The sequence below is a fragment of the Populus euphratica genome, unplaced genomic scaffold (assembly GCF_000495115.2).
Source record: "Populus euphratica unplaced genomic scaffold, PopEup_1.0 scaffold46.1, whole genome shotgun sequence".
Lineage (NCBI taxonomy): Eukaryota > Viridiplantae > Streptophyta > Magnoliopsida > Malpighiales > Salicaceae > Populus > Populus euphratica.
Window position 1 is genome coordinate 611,142 of NW_011499852.1, and position 16,892 is coordinate 628,033.

A 16,892-nucleotide genomic window follows, 5' to 3' on the forward strand; every position below is an offset into this window, starting at 1 on the left:
AGAAATTGTAATTCTATCCTTACAATTGCAAGATAAATAGTTTGTAAAAAATTATCACAAATAAAGTTTAAATTAAAAATTAAAAAAATAACTAAATACATAACAATGAGATCTTACCAGGTGTTTTATATAATTCACAAAGGGAAGCGTTCCTCCTATATGCTTGCTCATTAAACCAAAAATTTTCATGATACAATGTCTTAAAAAACAAAAAAGAGATTTCAGCTCTACTGAACGCATTGAACAAGTATTAGCTAATAACGTGTATATTAAATTTCTCAAAATTTTCATGATACAATGTCTTAAAAAAAAAAAAAAGAGATTTCAGCTTTACTGAACGCATTGAACAAGTATAAACTAATAATGTGTATATTAAATTTCTCTTTAAATATTTTTTTCATTATCGACATCTAAATTAATGACACAATTATCTATATTAACTGTTTGATAAAACATGGATACTCTTATTAAACTTAAACTTTTTTTAAAAAAAAACATGATATCTAAAATGAAACATTTAACATAATGCACATGAATAAAATAACCTTATTTTAATGTCTATGACAACTTGAACACAGAGAGAGAAAACATACATATGGTTTGCTCAAAATAGAAACTTAACTATTATAACATGAACACTACACTCGATAAAGATAAAATATTGGTAAGGGAAAGAAGCCATATAGAAATAATGCCATAAAATCATATAACAATTGCAGTAAGCCACCGATTAAAGAACACCTTATGTGATTCGTACCAAGAGCCAAGTACGCCCCAACTAGAAAACTTGGTAAACAAAGAAAAAATTGCAACCAAACAAATTGACTTTAATTTTGTCTAGGTAAGGCTTTGTGTTCTTCAGTTATATTCCAGAAACAATAAATGAATAAGTATAAAATTCAATATTTGTCTTAAAAATATTTATTATTGAGTTCATGACTTAAGATATGTGAATAAAAAACAATAATTACAGCTGCTTAGTCAAAATTATTAAGCATAAATTCAATTAATTTCAGAAACTTTTTGAAGAAATTAGAGAGAGACAGAAAGGAGCTATGTTGTAGCTAACTTTATTGAGAGAGAAAGGGGTTGTCGGAATGAGTAGTTGGAGTGAACCCATGAGGTATGGAGAGAAAACAAGACAATGATGAATAATTAAGGTGGAAGCTAGCTAGGGTTCCTTGTTTGTCCTTCTCTCAAAGCTTGGAACTTTGGGTTGATAATGAATTATGATTTCAAATAAATAATATTGTACCCATAAATATTTAACTAGAACAAAATCGTTTTTTTATTTTAACAGAATTTGAAGATTCATCTAGAGGTTTTGTTTTGTCAGTCAAGGAATTTAGAGGTTAAAGGTCTCCTCGTTAAAATGAAAAGATTCTATGCTTTTGTCTTGAGTTGCAACAATCACTCACAGCCACTCACCCCAGTTATAGATCTAACGTTTGCACCTCTAGATTTCATGGGGGCCCATTTAGTGGGTGACATGGATTCCTTTTTCTATCAAAGTTAAGAAGGAAAAAGGTGCCAGCTTATCTGTCCATATTTAGTGTATTATCTCTTACGTTTAATATTCAATGTCGTCTAGTATCCACCCAATCAAATCACACTTCTATCCCATTCAAACTTTGTACATTATATAATATGATAACGAAGGTGAATAAAAAAAAGTTTGGAATAAAATAACGTGCATGCTTTAGAGGTCAAATATTAATTTTTATTAATTTATTCACCGACCATGTAAGATATTTAATATGCGTTTGGCATTAGAATAGTAATACCGATGGTTGTGTGATTTTAGAATAATATAACTTTTTAAATTGTAAGAAATAAGTAAAAATGGATAATTAAATGTGTGATTGAGAATATATTTAGATTAATTTATCTAGAATTATAAGACAAATGGCATAAAAGTCACGTAAAAGAAGCTATAAAATTATAATGGGAATTTTGTGAAATGGAGCTTCTCTTCTTTTATTGCTATTTTTTATAACACGTATCCTCGTGAGCTAAAAAACAAAAATGAAGTTTGGGACTCCATAAGCCTCCAGGCATTCTATGCTTTGCAACTTGTAATTTTATTATTATTATTATTTGGCAAAATGTGATCCAGATATTTGTGTAAAGGCAACCGCCCACGAGTTTGGTGGAAATGTTGGGTTACCTAAACAAGCAAATTACGTGGATTAACCTGAAGGCATCTTGAGTTCTTTTATTATTTTAATTTCCGTTACATGTTTGGATGATGATCATGTAATTTTAAAATCCGGCCTAGCATTAAACTGAACAAGTTTATATTTAAAAAAATAAAAAAAAAATCAAGAATTCGGATTATCCTACTTGTTAACTTTGTTAACTTGCTAAGATTTAGTTAAAAAATTAATTATAATTCATTAATTATTATTTATTTTAAATCAAAATAATATTATTTTTATTTATATAAAAAAATTAAAATTAACTTAAATGACTCGATAAAAATTTAATAACTTAAACAAAACTTATAACTAAAGCTTTAGGCTTTAAATTAGGTTTGTTATCAAACTAATTTTAAAAAATTTGGGTAATGATGAAGTATGTATATTTCATAATTATGAATAAGAATGAAATTGCAATCCTTCAAGAAAAATAAATGTAATTTTGGATAAAAACAAAAAAACAAAAAACGAATCAAGTAATCATAAAACAAAAAAGAGCATAAATTTAGAAATGCTATTTTCATGTCTCACGTGATAATCCTCTTTCACATGCGACTTGATGTAAAATGATGCTACATCTCTCTTTCTTTTTCTGTGTGTCCTTGGGAGGTGGGTGGTTTCAATATTAATAGTAGGTGAAAATAGAATGATGATTGTTTTTTAGAGTATTTATTTTTAATATATTAAAATATATCTTTTATTTTAAAAAATTAAATTTTAATATAAGTTTATCAAAAAAAATTCAAAATTATTAAAAAATTAATTTTAAAATCATAAAATTTCAAAAAAAATTGAATGCAAAAACAAATACAGAGCTAAACAATTTCAGGGTCGTAAAATTCAGTTCAATTAATGATTAAAGAAGATATATTATTTATATTATTTGGAATCATTTGGAGAGGCTCGTACCAAAATATCAATGATTATGAAATAAAATATACTCATGAGGCTCTGGTCGGCATATAACTATAGGTAGGTTGGTATGGCATATTATACTGTCCTTTTCAGGTTCTCCATTCCCACCAGCACATACTGCTTCAAGTTGTCTCGTGCCGCCAACCGTTCATGGCCACCCATACTGGTATTTTTGTTTACCTTTTTGTTTTTTTTAAAAAAACTATTTCTAAACTGATTTATTTAGAGATAGAGAGTTTTTTTGAAGAATAAAGATGAACATGGATATTGAAGAATAATAAAAAAATAACAGGTCTGACTCATCATTTTATCCATGTATTTATAAGTTATAAGCTTGTTTGGTAATGTAAAATGTGATAATAATTGTTTTTTAAAATATAATTTTAATTAGAAGTGTATTAAAATAATTTTTTTTTACTTTTATATTAATATATTAAAAATATTAATTTGAAATAAAAAATTCAATTTATTTAAAGAATATTTTTAAAATGTAAAAATAAATAAGTTTTTGTTTTTAAAAAATTTTAAGTTTAGTTACATGTTAATATTTTTTTTCAATTTATTATATATGCTATCATTTTTTTAATGAAAATTATATTTTTTTTCAGGGAGAAAACAAGAAAAAAAAAAGAAAAGAGATAAATGTTTTAACTATGTTAATTCATTGTGGTCGTGCCCATAATCTAAGTTATGAATTTAATAAATTAATTCAAATAAAATTGATATATTATTTTTTTTAATATTAAAAAATATTATCTCATGATTTTATTGAAGTTGAACCATGTTTTTAACTTCATATTTAAATTGTTTTTAAACTTAATTAATTGACTAGGTTATATCAAAATAATGCATATACCATTTAATTTGAAGGTTAAATAGAATAACACATCAATTTGAAATATTTTAGAGTTGAGATGCTATATTAAATTTAATGATATTATCAAAAAAAATTCTAATAACATAAACATTATTTTTTTTTATATTAAATTTAATGATATTATCAAAAAAATTCTAATAATATAAACATTATTTTTTTAAAATATAATATTAATTAAATTAAAAAAATCCAAACAACATCACCTTCAGTTTTTTTTTCTGGTCATATCAAATTCCAACCATGTTAATTATTATGTTATGACTTTACGCCTAATAAATAAAATATGCTCACTGGAACGTTACCACATTTTGACACGCATAAGGGTACAGGCAAGGAAATCAGTGTCAACTATTTGAGCAATTTTAATTTTGACTTCAAATATTTTTTTTATGCTATTCTTCATTTTTCAACCGGTCTTTTTATTAAGATTATTTAATTAAAAATGTTAAATTTCTTATAAAATAAATCCCTTTTCAATAAAATATATAATTTAGATTGGAATCTTTGACCAGATATGAAAGGAAATACTTAATTAAGAATATTGAAAACTAAAAACAAAATCTATACAATATTTGATGTGAGAGTAAAATAGAGAATAGTCGAGCTTTGTCTAAGACATGAATGTTTCTTATCCGTGGGATGGCAAACTCGTAAAAATATATGTGGATCCCTTGTCTGAAGAAATATGGAAACACGTGTGATGGATCTGGCCCACGTGTTCGAAGCGCTCTTCCCAGCTGTCATTGACCGCTGCAATGGTCAGTCCACTGCTCAAGTTGCTCGTTAATTATTATTGCCCCTTACGATTTTCATTTTACTTCAGCGCCGCCTGCTGCCCTCCAGAATTATTGTTGAAACGCACCTTATTACTAGCCAACTTACCGACGCTCGTCGGGTAAAAAGTTATTTTTAACGTAATTTTTTTTTACAGTAGCTGTTAAAATATCTCTTTGAACCAAGAAAATTTTCAATTGTGAAATTGAAAGTTTAACACGTGTGAAAACAAGATCTTATTCCATGCGAAGCTATACAGCTATAAATATAAAATGTTTCAATGCGAAGCTATACAGCTATAAATATAAACTGTTTGACATGATAAAACTCGATTTAACTAAAAAATTGTAAATACATCATCGTTTTTACTTTTATTTTTAAATTTTTATGAATAAAATAAATATATAGGGAAGTTATTGAATGAAATGTAGAAAAAAAATCCAAAACAATACGAAGAAGGGTTGTGCAAAGGTAGGATTTACTAGTATAACAAAATAATTTTATAATCTTATTTGAAAATAAAGTAAAAAATTGAAATATATTTAATAAAATAATACCTTAAATATATCTTTATTTGTTTATTTTAATGAGTTTTAGTTTAAATTGAAGGGGGAAGATGTTGGGCGCATGAGTTTAGGTGTGCCAACGTGCCTAACCCATTTAAAAGGAACATGTGAGATGGATGTATTTTAAGGCAACATGAATTATTTTAATTAAAAAACAAAAGGAAGTTGTTTATGCTTGATAAAATAAATAAAATGACAAATCAAATAGAGTTGTTAATGTTGATTAAATAATAAAATAAAGAGGTAATCTTTCTAGTAGAAGCTAAAAATAGATATAAATATAAATGTTTTACTTGGACTATCTATCTTATTTTATATATTTTAATTTATTTTATATTAGAGATTAATTTTGATTGCAATAACAAACCTTTTCCTTACAATTAAAATATAAATTATTTAAATAAATTATAAATAAAATAAAATTACATATAAATTATAATAATATTTTCAAAGCATCAGAAGATTAAATAAAATTTTATCAAAAGATTAAATAAACATTTTAAAAGATTAATAATAATTAAAAAAAATCAAAATAAACATTTTAAAAACCAAGAGAGAAAGAAGAAGAAAAAAAGAGAGGTTAGACTAAACCTAACCTACATGTCATATCAAACTGTAATTTATTTATTTTTAAAAAGCAGATAATGCATTCTCATATATTTTTTTTTAAATAGTTACCAATTGTTTGAAAATTAAAATTTAATGATATCATATATTATAGCTAATGACAATTTATAGAAAGGAAAATGAGATCATATATTGCCTTTATTTAAGTGTTATCATGGCATGGAGCACCTTACTTTAGGAAATAAGATTGAAAGTACCTTTGTGTCCCTTACTTTAGGAAATTAAGATAGTTTCTTTTAAAAAAAAAGATATTAAGTTAGTCTATACTCGATTACTCATTATTATATAGCACATGAATTCAGATGATTCTTAATTAAATAAACAAATAAAAAAATCTTCCAACAAGACACTGTACAAGGCATGCTGGTAATATGTAGTGGAAATAGCACTATAAGAACTTAATTACCTTGGAGTATCCCTGCTCATATAGTGGTCTGTGTTAGCTGGATTTGGACGAAATTAATTAATTAAATGAGTGTTTGAAATTACTGTAATAATAGTTTTTTAAAATATTTTTTATTTAAAAATATATTAAAATAATATTTTATTTTATTTTTAAATATAATTTTAACACCAACAAAACAAAATAATCTAAAAATATAAAAAACAAATTTGTACAAAACACTGCTGAGAACCAAATTCAAAGAAAGTAACTTATGGGGGTAGTTAATGGGATTTGACTTCTTGGAAGCCTCGTTTGTCATACGTTGTTTTGACTAATATACCTTCGTTCTCACTTGACAGCCATGTTGCTTTGTGTGATGATAGTTTTTTTGGAAAACTGATTTTTTTTTAAAATAATTTTTTTATATATTGATTTTAAAAATAAAAAAATATTATCTTAATATAAAAAATACTTGAAAAGAACAGCAGCAACATTATCCCAAAATGTGTAATTATATATACATATCTTCGTCTTGTAGCCCCAACTTGCTAGAAAAGTGATCAGAGCTGCTGATCCATCACGTTGTTCGGCATAACGGTGCGTTTAAGAGTTTTTTAATTTTTGTTGAAATATTTTTAAATTAAAATCATTTTAAAAAATAACATGTACTGTATGTATAAATTAATTAATTAATTAATTCTTCATAAAATAAGATGCCGACATTTGCTTCAGATCTGATTAAAGCTAGGATGTCCGTATCATATGATTTGAATGCCATTGAGACTCGTTAGACAAGCTCTCTGGAGTGTAGGAGGAGCTGACGTGCGGTCAAATAGTTCAAATAATCTACGATAAGTAAATATACGCACCGATTTATTAAAATACATGGAAAAAAAATGCATGGAAGTTAATTAATTTCCGACCCAGATCGGACAAAGTCGTCAGATGACAATGAAGCTCTGCGAGGAAACTGATCTTACTTGAGGGACCTGGTCGGCTGCTTGGTGAGGTTAGTTGTGACTTATGATCACCTCATGAACTTGCCGTGGTGCTAAAGTCCCTGTTATTTGGTTAGTTGACAAGTCTCTGATTGGTTTGGTTTGAGCAGATTACGTAATTTGAAACCCATAGACTAGTTTGGTAAATTAGATTTTCAATATTTAATCAAGTTCAACAATTTAAATAGATTATTCAACGGTAACACAAGTTGATTTAGGTGTTATATATTGACCGGCCGAGTAAGATCCATCTTTTATTGTGTTGTGTAGATAGCTGAGCTGGTAAAGCAAATGTAAGTCAAGATGTATGCTTTCTATTTGGATTTTGGTTTGACTTTCTCTACCCATTAATACTGATGGCCATACACTGCTCTAAGTTATGTTTCATAAACTTTGTTTGGGATTTAATTTGGTGTAAGTTATGTTTCATAAACTTATATGCAAACTGATTGGAGATATTTTATATATAAAAAATATTATAATTTATCAAGGAAAAAAATAAATTGAAGAGAGAACTATGTTGTGCTAAATAAATTTTTTTATTTTTATCTTGTTAGGGTTAAAACCTTTGATTAGATTGTGAGAAGTAAAGTTTTCATAAATCTAAAACATAAATAGTTTGCATTTAAATAAATAGGAAAGGAAACGTAGACTTAGTCTCCTATTAATTAATTAATTAATTGAATGTTTGATCAGGCGGTGGGAGTAAAACCCGGTGAAGAGATGGGCTGGTTTGGACCAGAGGAGCCGGCCCATAACTGCTAATAAGAAATTGAATTTAACCCATTGGGCTCATGTCCATGATTGCTTACGTCGGCCCAAAATATCCTCTCCGGTCCCCAACCCCATACAGCTAGTGAATAAATACATGTATAGTTGTTGTTAAACCCTTAAAACCTCAAGGACTTGTGTAACGCCATAGCAGCCAGCCATAGCAGCAAGCGAAAGCAGCAATGGTCAAGTCGTACCTAAGGTACGAGCCAGCGCTATCGTTTGGTGTAATAGTATCGGTAGAAGGTAACATTGCATACGACAGCTCAGGGAAGCACTTACTCACTCCGGCGCTCGAGAAGGTCGGTGTTTGGCACGTCCGTCAAGGCATATGCACCAAAACCCTAGCTCCTTCTACCTCTTCTTCTCGCAGTGGTCCCTCTCTCGCTGTCACTTCTATCGCACCCTCGCCTTCTTCATCCTCTCTGGTACAAATATTCTTTCTAAATTTGTGTTTGGCATTGGATATTCTATGTTAATTAAGCTGAGAAGATCGAAATTAAGTGAATGGTGATACTGTTTCTATTTCATTCAATTTAATGGATAAATGGAGTCTAGACTATGAAGAGAAAATGGGGTTTCAAAAAGTTTTAGCCTTCTTTCTTTTTGAAGGATAAAAATAGGGTATAAGCTTTAGCTATTTTAGTCTTATTATCTTGCTGTGATGATAACGAATTGCGGACTTTTCAAATACAACTTATTATATATATGGAAATGGAAATTTTTTGGTTTTATATGGTTTTTGGTATCTTTAAGATTTCGAGTCTTTGGGGTATGACACCATAAATAGGTTGATATAGGGGAGAATGGAAGCAAATTAATTTGATTTGAATGCAGGTAGCGGTTGGATATGCCGATGGTAGTATAAGAATTTGGGATAGTGAGAAAGGAACCTGTGAGACCACACTGAATGGCCACAAGGGGGCAGTGACTGTTTTACGTTATAACAAGCCTGGGGCTTTGCTTGCATCTGGAAGTAAAGATAATGATGTTATACTGTGGGATGTTGTTGGAGAAACAGGCCTTTTTCGCCTTCGTGGGCATCGTGACCAGGTTTGTTTCTACAGCCTTTCATTTTAGCGGGGGGAATATCATTTCCGTCACTTGGTTTTCTTGTTTATAATTGTTTGGCATAAAGTTCATCTCCATCTGTGTCATTTTCATTTTTCAGGTTACTGACCTTGTTTTCTTGGAGTCCACTAAAAAACTTGTTAGTTCTTCAAAAGACAAATTTTTGAGAGTATGGGATCTAGAAACACAGCACTGCATGCAAATAATTAGTGGACACCACAGTGAAATTTGGGCAATGGATGCTGACCCAGAGGAGAGATACTTAGTCACTGGTTCAGCAGATCCAGAAATTCGATTTTATACAATCAAGCATGACTCAGAAAACACACAAGCCATATCCAATGAAAAAGGAGCTGTAATTGTGAACAGTGGAGATATGCCCACTCAAAATAAATGGGAAGTCCTGAAGTTGTTTGGTGAGATTAAGAGGCAAAGCAAAGATAGAGTCGCAACTGTGAGATTCGACAAGTCTGGAAGTTTACTGGCTTGTCAAGTGGCTGGGAAGACTGTGGACATATTCCATGTACTAGGAGATGTAGTAGCTAGCCGTAAAGCTAAACGCAGGCTTCATAGGAAGAAAGAGAAGAAATCTGCCAAGGGGGAACTTGGGACAACTGAATCTAAAGAGGATACAAAACATGCATTCGAAGATGGAAATACCCCCACAGTTACCGTTTCTGATGTTTTTAAACATCTTCAAACTGTTCGAGCTGGCAAAAAGATCTGTTCCATTTCATTTAGTCCAATTACTCCAAAGAACTCCTTGGCTACTTTAGCTTTGTCTTTGAATAATAATCTATTGGAATTTTACTCCATTGAAAGCAGCACAAACACAAAAACTCTAGCAATTGAGCTACAAGGGCACCGTTCTGATGTCAGAAGTGTTACACTCAGTTCAGACAATACTCTTTTGATGTCAACCAGTCACAATGCTGTAAAGATTTGGAATCCAAGTACTGGTTCTTGCCTTAGGACCATTGATTCTGATTATGGACTGTGTGGTTTAATCATCCCACAGAACAAGTATGCTTTTGTTGGAACTAAAAGTGGAAAGATAGAGGTAATTGACATTGGTAGCGGCACTTGCATTGACACATTGGAAGCTCATGGTGGGCCTGTACGGTCTATTGCTGCTCTTCCAAATGAAAATGGTTTTGTCACAGGCAGCGCTGATCATGATGTTAAGTTCTGGGAGTATCAAATCAAACAGAAACCTGGTCAGGTATGGCCTTCTATTCTGTTCCTGTTATTTATGTTTGTGTTATACAATTATTTACTGTTTTCCAGCATTTTTCCTATTGAAAATTCTTTGCATGTAAACGTTATCATGCTTTCTTTTGGAGCATAATATGGTGCAAACCATAGTGTCCATTTGAACAAATGTTGCATTTATCATAGGCAATTTTGTTTTAGTTGGAAGTGTTGCAGGACTTAGCATATGTAATGTGTTGCTTACCACATAAGAAGCCACGTGAATATGTTAGTAAAAATATTCATATCTTTAGCGTTATTATTTGAGAAACTGTCTTTCTAGCCTATTTTTTAAGTTTTAGGTAGCTAGCATGTTTTTATGATTTTCAACCTGAGTAATTCAGCTTCCATAGTTATTGTGTTATTGAGGCAAGATTATTTCTGTTTAATTTGCAGGACTCGAAGAACCTTGTTTTGTCAAATGCAAGGTCTATGAAGATGAATGATGATGTTCTCGTGGTTGTAGTTAGCCCTGATGCTAAATATATTGCCGTTGCACTGTTGGATTGTACAGTCAAGGTCAAGTTGTCTTTTCTGATGCTATATGATTTGAACTTGATTTTTTTCATGTCAGTTAGTTTAGTGGATGAATATCTTCCTTAAGATCTTGCTAGGTTATCTAAGGTCATTGCCTAATCATCTTTGCTCTTTGAAAAAACATGCTATGGTAGATTTCTTTTTTTCACTTATATTTGATCTACCCCTTCAACCCACTATTTTACATTTGTCAACTAAATTGATTTTCTGAATATTCTTTCAGTTTTGACATTTCATTATAATATTTTGTCTAGTAATATGAAGCTTAGGTTGATGGCATCTAGACGAACAAAGTGTATTTGATACCTGTATTAATATCCACCTAAAATACTTAGCGCCATCTTGTCAATTCTATTTTCCCTCACATAATTGGATTCTGTTAAATTGACATGATGCAAATATTTAACTCTTTCTTGTCTATTAGAACCCATCAAAGAAATTTGTGAAATGCCCTAGTGGAAGGTAAATACATAAAATTGTATTTTAATGGATTAAGACTGCAAGCAGAGGCCAATAAAACTTTATCTGTGACCATGGAATGGGATTTTGATTCTTTGGTGGGTCCCTTTCAAATAACTTGATTACTAAATTGAGGCTTCTTTGCTAACTCCTGCAACTGTGTTTTCCTTACTGCAAGTTAAAAGTCATTAAAACCTATTCGTCTCACTTGGGCCACCATTGATAATCATATCATGTAAAAATGAACAGAAAGGGAGCAGATGCTAGTTTGGAGTCAAGATGATTGAGAGGGAGAGATGCTAGGTTATACATTGATCACATTCATTGATTCTCTAAAGTGAGCTATTAACTCTGATATATGATTGAACATTGTGCATTACAAAGCAGCAAAGATGGAGTGCTGTGAGTGACAGTTAGACATCTCTTAAAGTCACCTGGTGTGTTTCCAAGAGAACTAGGATGGGAGGTTCAATTGAAGGATGTGAGCGCTACTGACCATTATGAATTTCAATAAAAGGTGTCCTGTTGTTGGCTCAGAATTAAAGTAATTGGTATAAAGCACTGGAAATTAATTGGCCAATTGAGCGGTGATTCTCATTACTGATTTTATGATGGGTGCTTATTGATATGAGGCTCTTAATTTCTGAATCCCTTGATGAGATTGCATAGCTGATAAAAGTTTTTGTTACCGTAGTCCCTTCATTTTAGGTGGATCTTGTATAGTTGAAATAATATATTCAATATTTCTTTGAGCTTCTTATTGTTTCAAGTCTTTTAACACAGTTATACAATGGTATTCAGGTTTTCTTCTTGGATTCGTTCAAATTTTTCCTTTCATTATATGGTCACAAGCTGCCTGTGCTATGTATGGATGTTTCATCAGATGGAGATTTGATTGTTACTGGATCCGCAGACAAAAACTTGAAGATTTGGGGTTTGGATTTTGGTGACTGCCACAAATCCCTTTTTGCTCATGCTGATAGGTGCTGCTTACTTTTTCTGAAGGCACATGAAGAAATTTTTTCCCTTTAATTTCTTATTGCATGGATGAGGGCTTAAGAGTAATTCTAATGAGCTATTTCTGTTTTAGTGTCATGGCAGTGCAATTTGTGCGGAATACCCATTATATGTTTAGCGTTGGAAAAGATCGGCTTGTAAAATACTGGGATGCTGATAAATTTGAGCTTCTTTTAACCCTTGAGGGACATCATGCAGATGTTTGGGGTCTTGCAATCAGTAGTCGTGGTGATTTTCTTGTTACAGGATCCCATGATCGATCACTACGTCGCTGGGATCGTACTGAGGAGCCTTTTTTCATTGAGGTGCTTTCTTATTGTTGTTTTTCAAGTTTGGTAGTTAATGTTCACCTAATGTACCTTTGGTGCAAATAATGGCTGAGATTGGTTTTCAACTAACATACTGCATTATTGGATTTGCAGGAGGAGAAAGAGAAAAGGTTGGAAGAAATGTTTGAAGCTGACATTGAGAATGCATTTGAAAACAAGCATGTGCCTAGAGAAGAACTTCCAGAGGAGGGAGCTGTTGCCTTGGCAGGGAAGAAAACACAAGAAACCCTTTCTGCAACTGACTTAATTCTTGATGCTTTAGATGTAGCAGAGGTAGAATTGAAGCGTATTGCTGAACATCAGGTATGTTTTTCTTCACTATTTGATTACAATAAAACTCCCTTTCTGCCCCCTTTTACCTGATTCTGTTAGCTATTTGTATACTGAAAAGAAAAATAACGAGGAGAAAAGTGAGCAGCAAGCGTATATTTACTAGTTAATGATGATTGTCAACCAAGCTAGTCCTTGAGTAGCAATTCGTGAGTCTCAGCAAACTTATAGGTAAAAGAAGAAACAAACAAACAAATAAGAAAGAGAGGTAAGTGAATGGGAGGTGTAGATTTTCTGGTGAATTGATGATTGTCAAACAAGGTAGTCTTGGAGTGCTAAACCTCGAGTTTCAGCAAACTATTTTGAGTTTTATTTGCATGTTCTTGATGTTTTTCCCCATCTTCTTCATATCACAGTTTATTCTAGAACGAGTTGAGCATTAGGATCGAAAGACACACTGGAATTTTAGTTGAGTCGGATGTTTGGACACTTTGGTCATGGACACTAAGTTGTACGTGGTTGAGCGGAAGTGATTAAAAATTACAGAGGCCTGAAACATGATTATTATTTTTAGGTCCATTGGGAGGCCCTGGGCTACCCAATGGGGGGCAGCCCTCCCCATTACATTATTATAATGTAAACTGGAACCTTGCTTGCTTCACTGAAGGAAGCTACCGAGTGAACAACCTCTAGGCTAAGCTTGCTTGTGTTGAAACATGATTGTTATTGAAAGCTATTTGCCTACGTATTTTTTTCAGGAGGAGAACACCAAGGGAAATGTTACAGAATACCAACCAAATGTTATCATGCGTGGGCTCTCGCCATCTAATTATGTTCTCCATGCTTTCACAAATGTTCACACCAATGATCTGGAGCAGACATTACTGGTACTTTAGCATCACACAATATTCTCATAGAGGAGTACTATGTTCTCCATTTACATGTGAAAATGTAGGTGAAATAGGTCCTTTCTATCTATGTGGTAAATATCTGTTACTTTATACAAAGACTTTGTCGGGGTAAATTGCCATGGCTAAGAAATTTTACAAGTCCATCCATCACTCTATGTGAAACTTCAATAAGTTTATAGATTCCATGTTCCAGTATTAATTAAGTTCCAGATCACTGCTCATTAAATTCATTTTCTGCCACTGTCTAGCACAGAAATTATGCAGAATATAACAATTTATTCAGGTCCTACTGTGATCCTTCACAGGCAACTTAAGCTGGACAAATTTGCAACATCAGCTGTCCTAGCATTACCTAATCCAACCTCCTAAGGGTGCATACTGTAACCTGGTATTTGGAACATGTGTGATTGTCATTGCTGTCATACCACCTCTTCTCATTTTAGTAATCTCACCTACACTTGGACCTTTAAAATTCTCTCTATCACACTCACATGTGCGCACAGCCAAATTTATTCATTTTAGTAATTTATTCAGGTCCTACTGTGATCCTTCACAGGCAACTTAAGCTGGACAAATTTGCAACATCAGCTGTCCTAGCATTACCTAATCCAACCTCCTAAGGGTGCATACTGTAACCTGGTATTTGGAACATGTGTGATTGTCCTTGCTGTCATACCACCTCTTCTCATTTTAGTAATTTCACCTGCACTTGGACCTTTGAAATTCTCTCTATCACACTCACATGCACGCACAGCCAAATTTTGTTCTAGACAGACTGGGATATCATCCAAACAAATAGCTGTTGTGGAAACAACAATGCAAAATGATGAATCTTTTTTTTTTTTTTTAATGTCGCTGCTGCATGCACCTTCTTTGTTCCTTTAAAATTAAAATGCCTTTCAAAACTGGGCTAAAAAACCTATCATTTTTGCTCTCTCTCTGGCAATTGATTATGCTATAAGCTCGTGCACATGTGATTAGGAGGTTTATGATTCAGATTATTTTCTTGAAGTCTAACGGCAAATGATTTCTGTGCAGGCTTTGCCATTCTCAGATGGCTTGAAGCTTCTGTCTTACTGTAAGGATTGGACCTCAAATCCTGATAAGGTTGGTACTAATAGACTTCCAGTCTTACATACAGAAGTGGTTGAATTTAGACGGTTTTGTTTACATTTATTAAATGGTATGTGGAATGTTGTGATCTTTTTAGTTTCTGTAATTAAACATCAGCATGGAGATTAACAACTGGCCATTATTCATAGCTTTTAATAGGGATCACTACATCAATTCATCTGGAGATCAGGTTCTAACTATGAGGCATGCATGTCCATTGCTTTGCGCGTGCAAGGGTGTGCTTTTTTTCTTTTTTGTTGCCATCAAATAGTTGTTGATAATCATTTTTAACACCACTTTCCAGGTTGAGCTTGTTTGCAGGCTTGCTACTGTGCTATTGCAGACACATTACAATCAGTTGGTTACAACCCCAGCTGCAAGACCGGTGTTGACTCTTCTCAAAGACATTCTTTATGAAAGAGTCAAGGTAGTCATACAAGTCAGCTTTTAGAGTCCTTGTTAGGTCTCTTATCTTAGTATTTCTTGGATTGGATAGTGACATTCAGCCCGTGACATGATTCTATCTGAACTTTCATCTAGTTATGCTGGACTTTCTCAATGATGTTCTTGACAAAATGTCTCGTTGGTTTTTTCCTTTGAACAATATCTGGGAACAGAAATTTTTTTATAGTTTTTAAATGCTTATGACAGTGTTTTCCTTTTTCTGTTTTGTGAGAACATGAGAAATATATGGTCCTGTATTAACAATATCTCATTTGAGCTTGTCTCAGGAATGCAAAGATACTCTGGGTTTCAATCTTGCTGCGATGGATCATCTCAAGGTGTGAATTAGTTTTAACTTCTGGCAATTGTGATTGAAAAAAAGCAATTCTTTGTTTTGCCTAAAACTTTTGTTTGTCAATTCAATGTATCAGGAATTGATGGCTTCAAGATCAGATGCACTCTTTAGAGATGCAAAAGCAAAGTTGCTAGAAATCCGCTTACAGCAGTCAAAACGTCTGGAAGCAAGGACTGATACAAGAGAAGAAAAACGGAGAAAGAAAAAAAAGAAAACATCAAGTGACATGCACGCTTTGACAGGATTTTGAGCAACACCAGCACTATGTCCTAGAAATTGAATAGTTACGAGTCAGCAAATGGTTAATCAGTAAACATTACAAGTCTAATGCCTGAGAAAGGACCACATCCATATTCCAAACTTGCTGCTTGGTACTTTATCAAAGCCTTTATGCATAAGTTGAAAAGAAATTCATTGCTGGTGAGGCAAAGACGAAGGATGCTTCAAGTTAGCAACAGGTAGTTTTGGTGTCTTTATTATCATGTAGTATATGTAAAATGATTGTTTGATAACGGAAATTTGAGTTTTGAATGAGGTATGAGATAATCGCACAGTATTTAAAAATTATTTTATCCTTTTTTCCATAGAAAAATGCTTTGCTTAAATGTAATGATCATCTCACTTGTTTAATCGGAATTTTCCAGACAAATATTTTGTCTGGAGTCGAAGGCATTGTGATTTGTGGTTTAGGAACTGTCTGGATTTCCACAACTACTGCAAAGTGATTCTCTGCATCACATCTCATCCTAAATTCTGTAAGGTATATTCATTTGAGTTTGTTAGACCCATGTTTTGGAGTGAGATGGTGTCAGAAATGTGGAGAGCATACTATTCGTTATGTTCTATCAACTATCGCTCAGTTTATAGTTCTGAATCGCTCTTGATGTCTCCCATCACGTATCTGCGCTGAAAAGGAGGCGTTTACTCATGACAGCACTGTACCAAGTCTAGTTTATATGTGGTTAAGAATTCAGGAGAAGCTGCAACTGTATGGAAATTGGTGGGAGCAGAAGCGAAATAGTAA

The 16,892-nt window shown here is 32.3% G+C and overlaps 1 protein-coding gene and 1 long non-coding RNA gene across 2 annotated transcripts; both read left to right on the forward strand.

The window, feature by feature from the left end:
- Positions 1-8,217: 8,217 nt before the first annotated feature.
- LOC105121743 (transducin family protein / WD-40 repeat family protein) lies at positions 8,218-16,557 on the forward strand. The gene is made up of 12 exons (XM_011020515.1): positions 8,218-8,539; positions 8,949-9,164; positions 9,283-10,404; positions 10,830-10,952; positions 12,231-12,412; positions 12,520-12,751; positions 12,869-13,078; positions 13,804-13,932; positions 14,995-15,063; positions 15,374-15,496; positions 15,801-15,851; positions 15,945-16,557. Exons 1-12 carry the CDS (start codon positions 8,294-8,296, stop codon positions 16,116-16,118), a joined length of 2,877 nt encoding a protein of 958 aa, XP_011018817.1. The 5' UTR covers positions 8,218-8,293; the 3' UTR covers positions 16,119-16,557.
- LOC105121742 (uncharacterized) lies at positions 13,939-14,771 on the forward strand. Its single transcript, XR_841593.1, has 2 exons — positions 13,939-14,239; positions 14,491-14,771. It is a non-coding gene; the product is annotated as an uncharacterized LOC105121742 (long non-coding RNA).
- Positions 16,558-16,892: the final 335 nt, after the last annotated feature.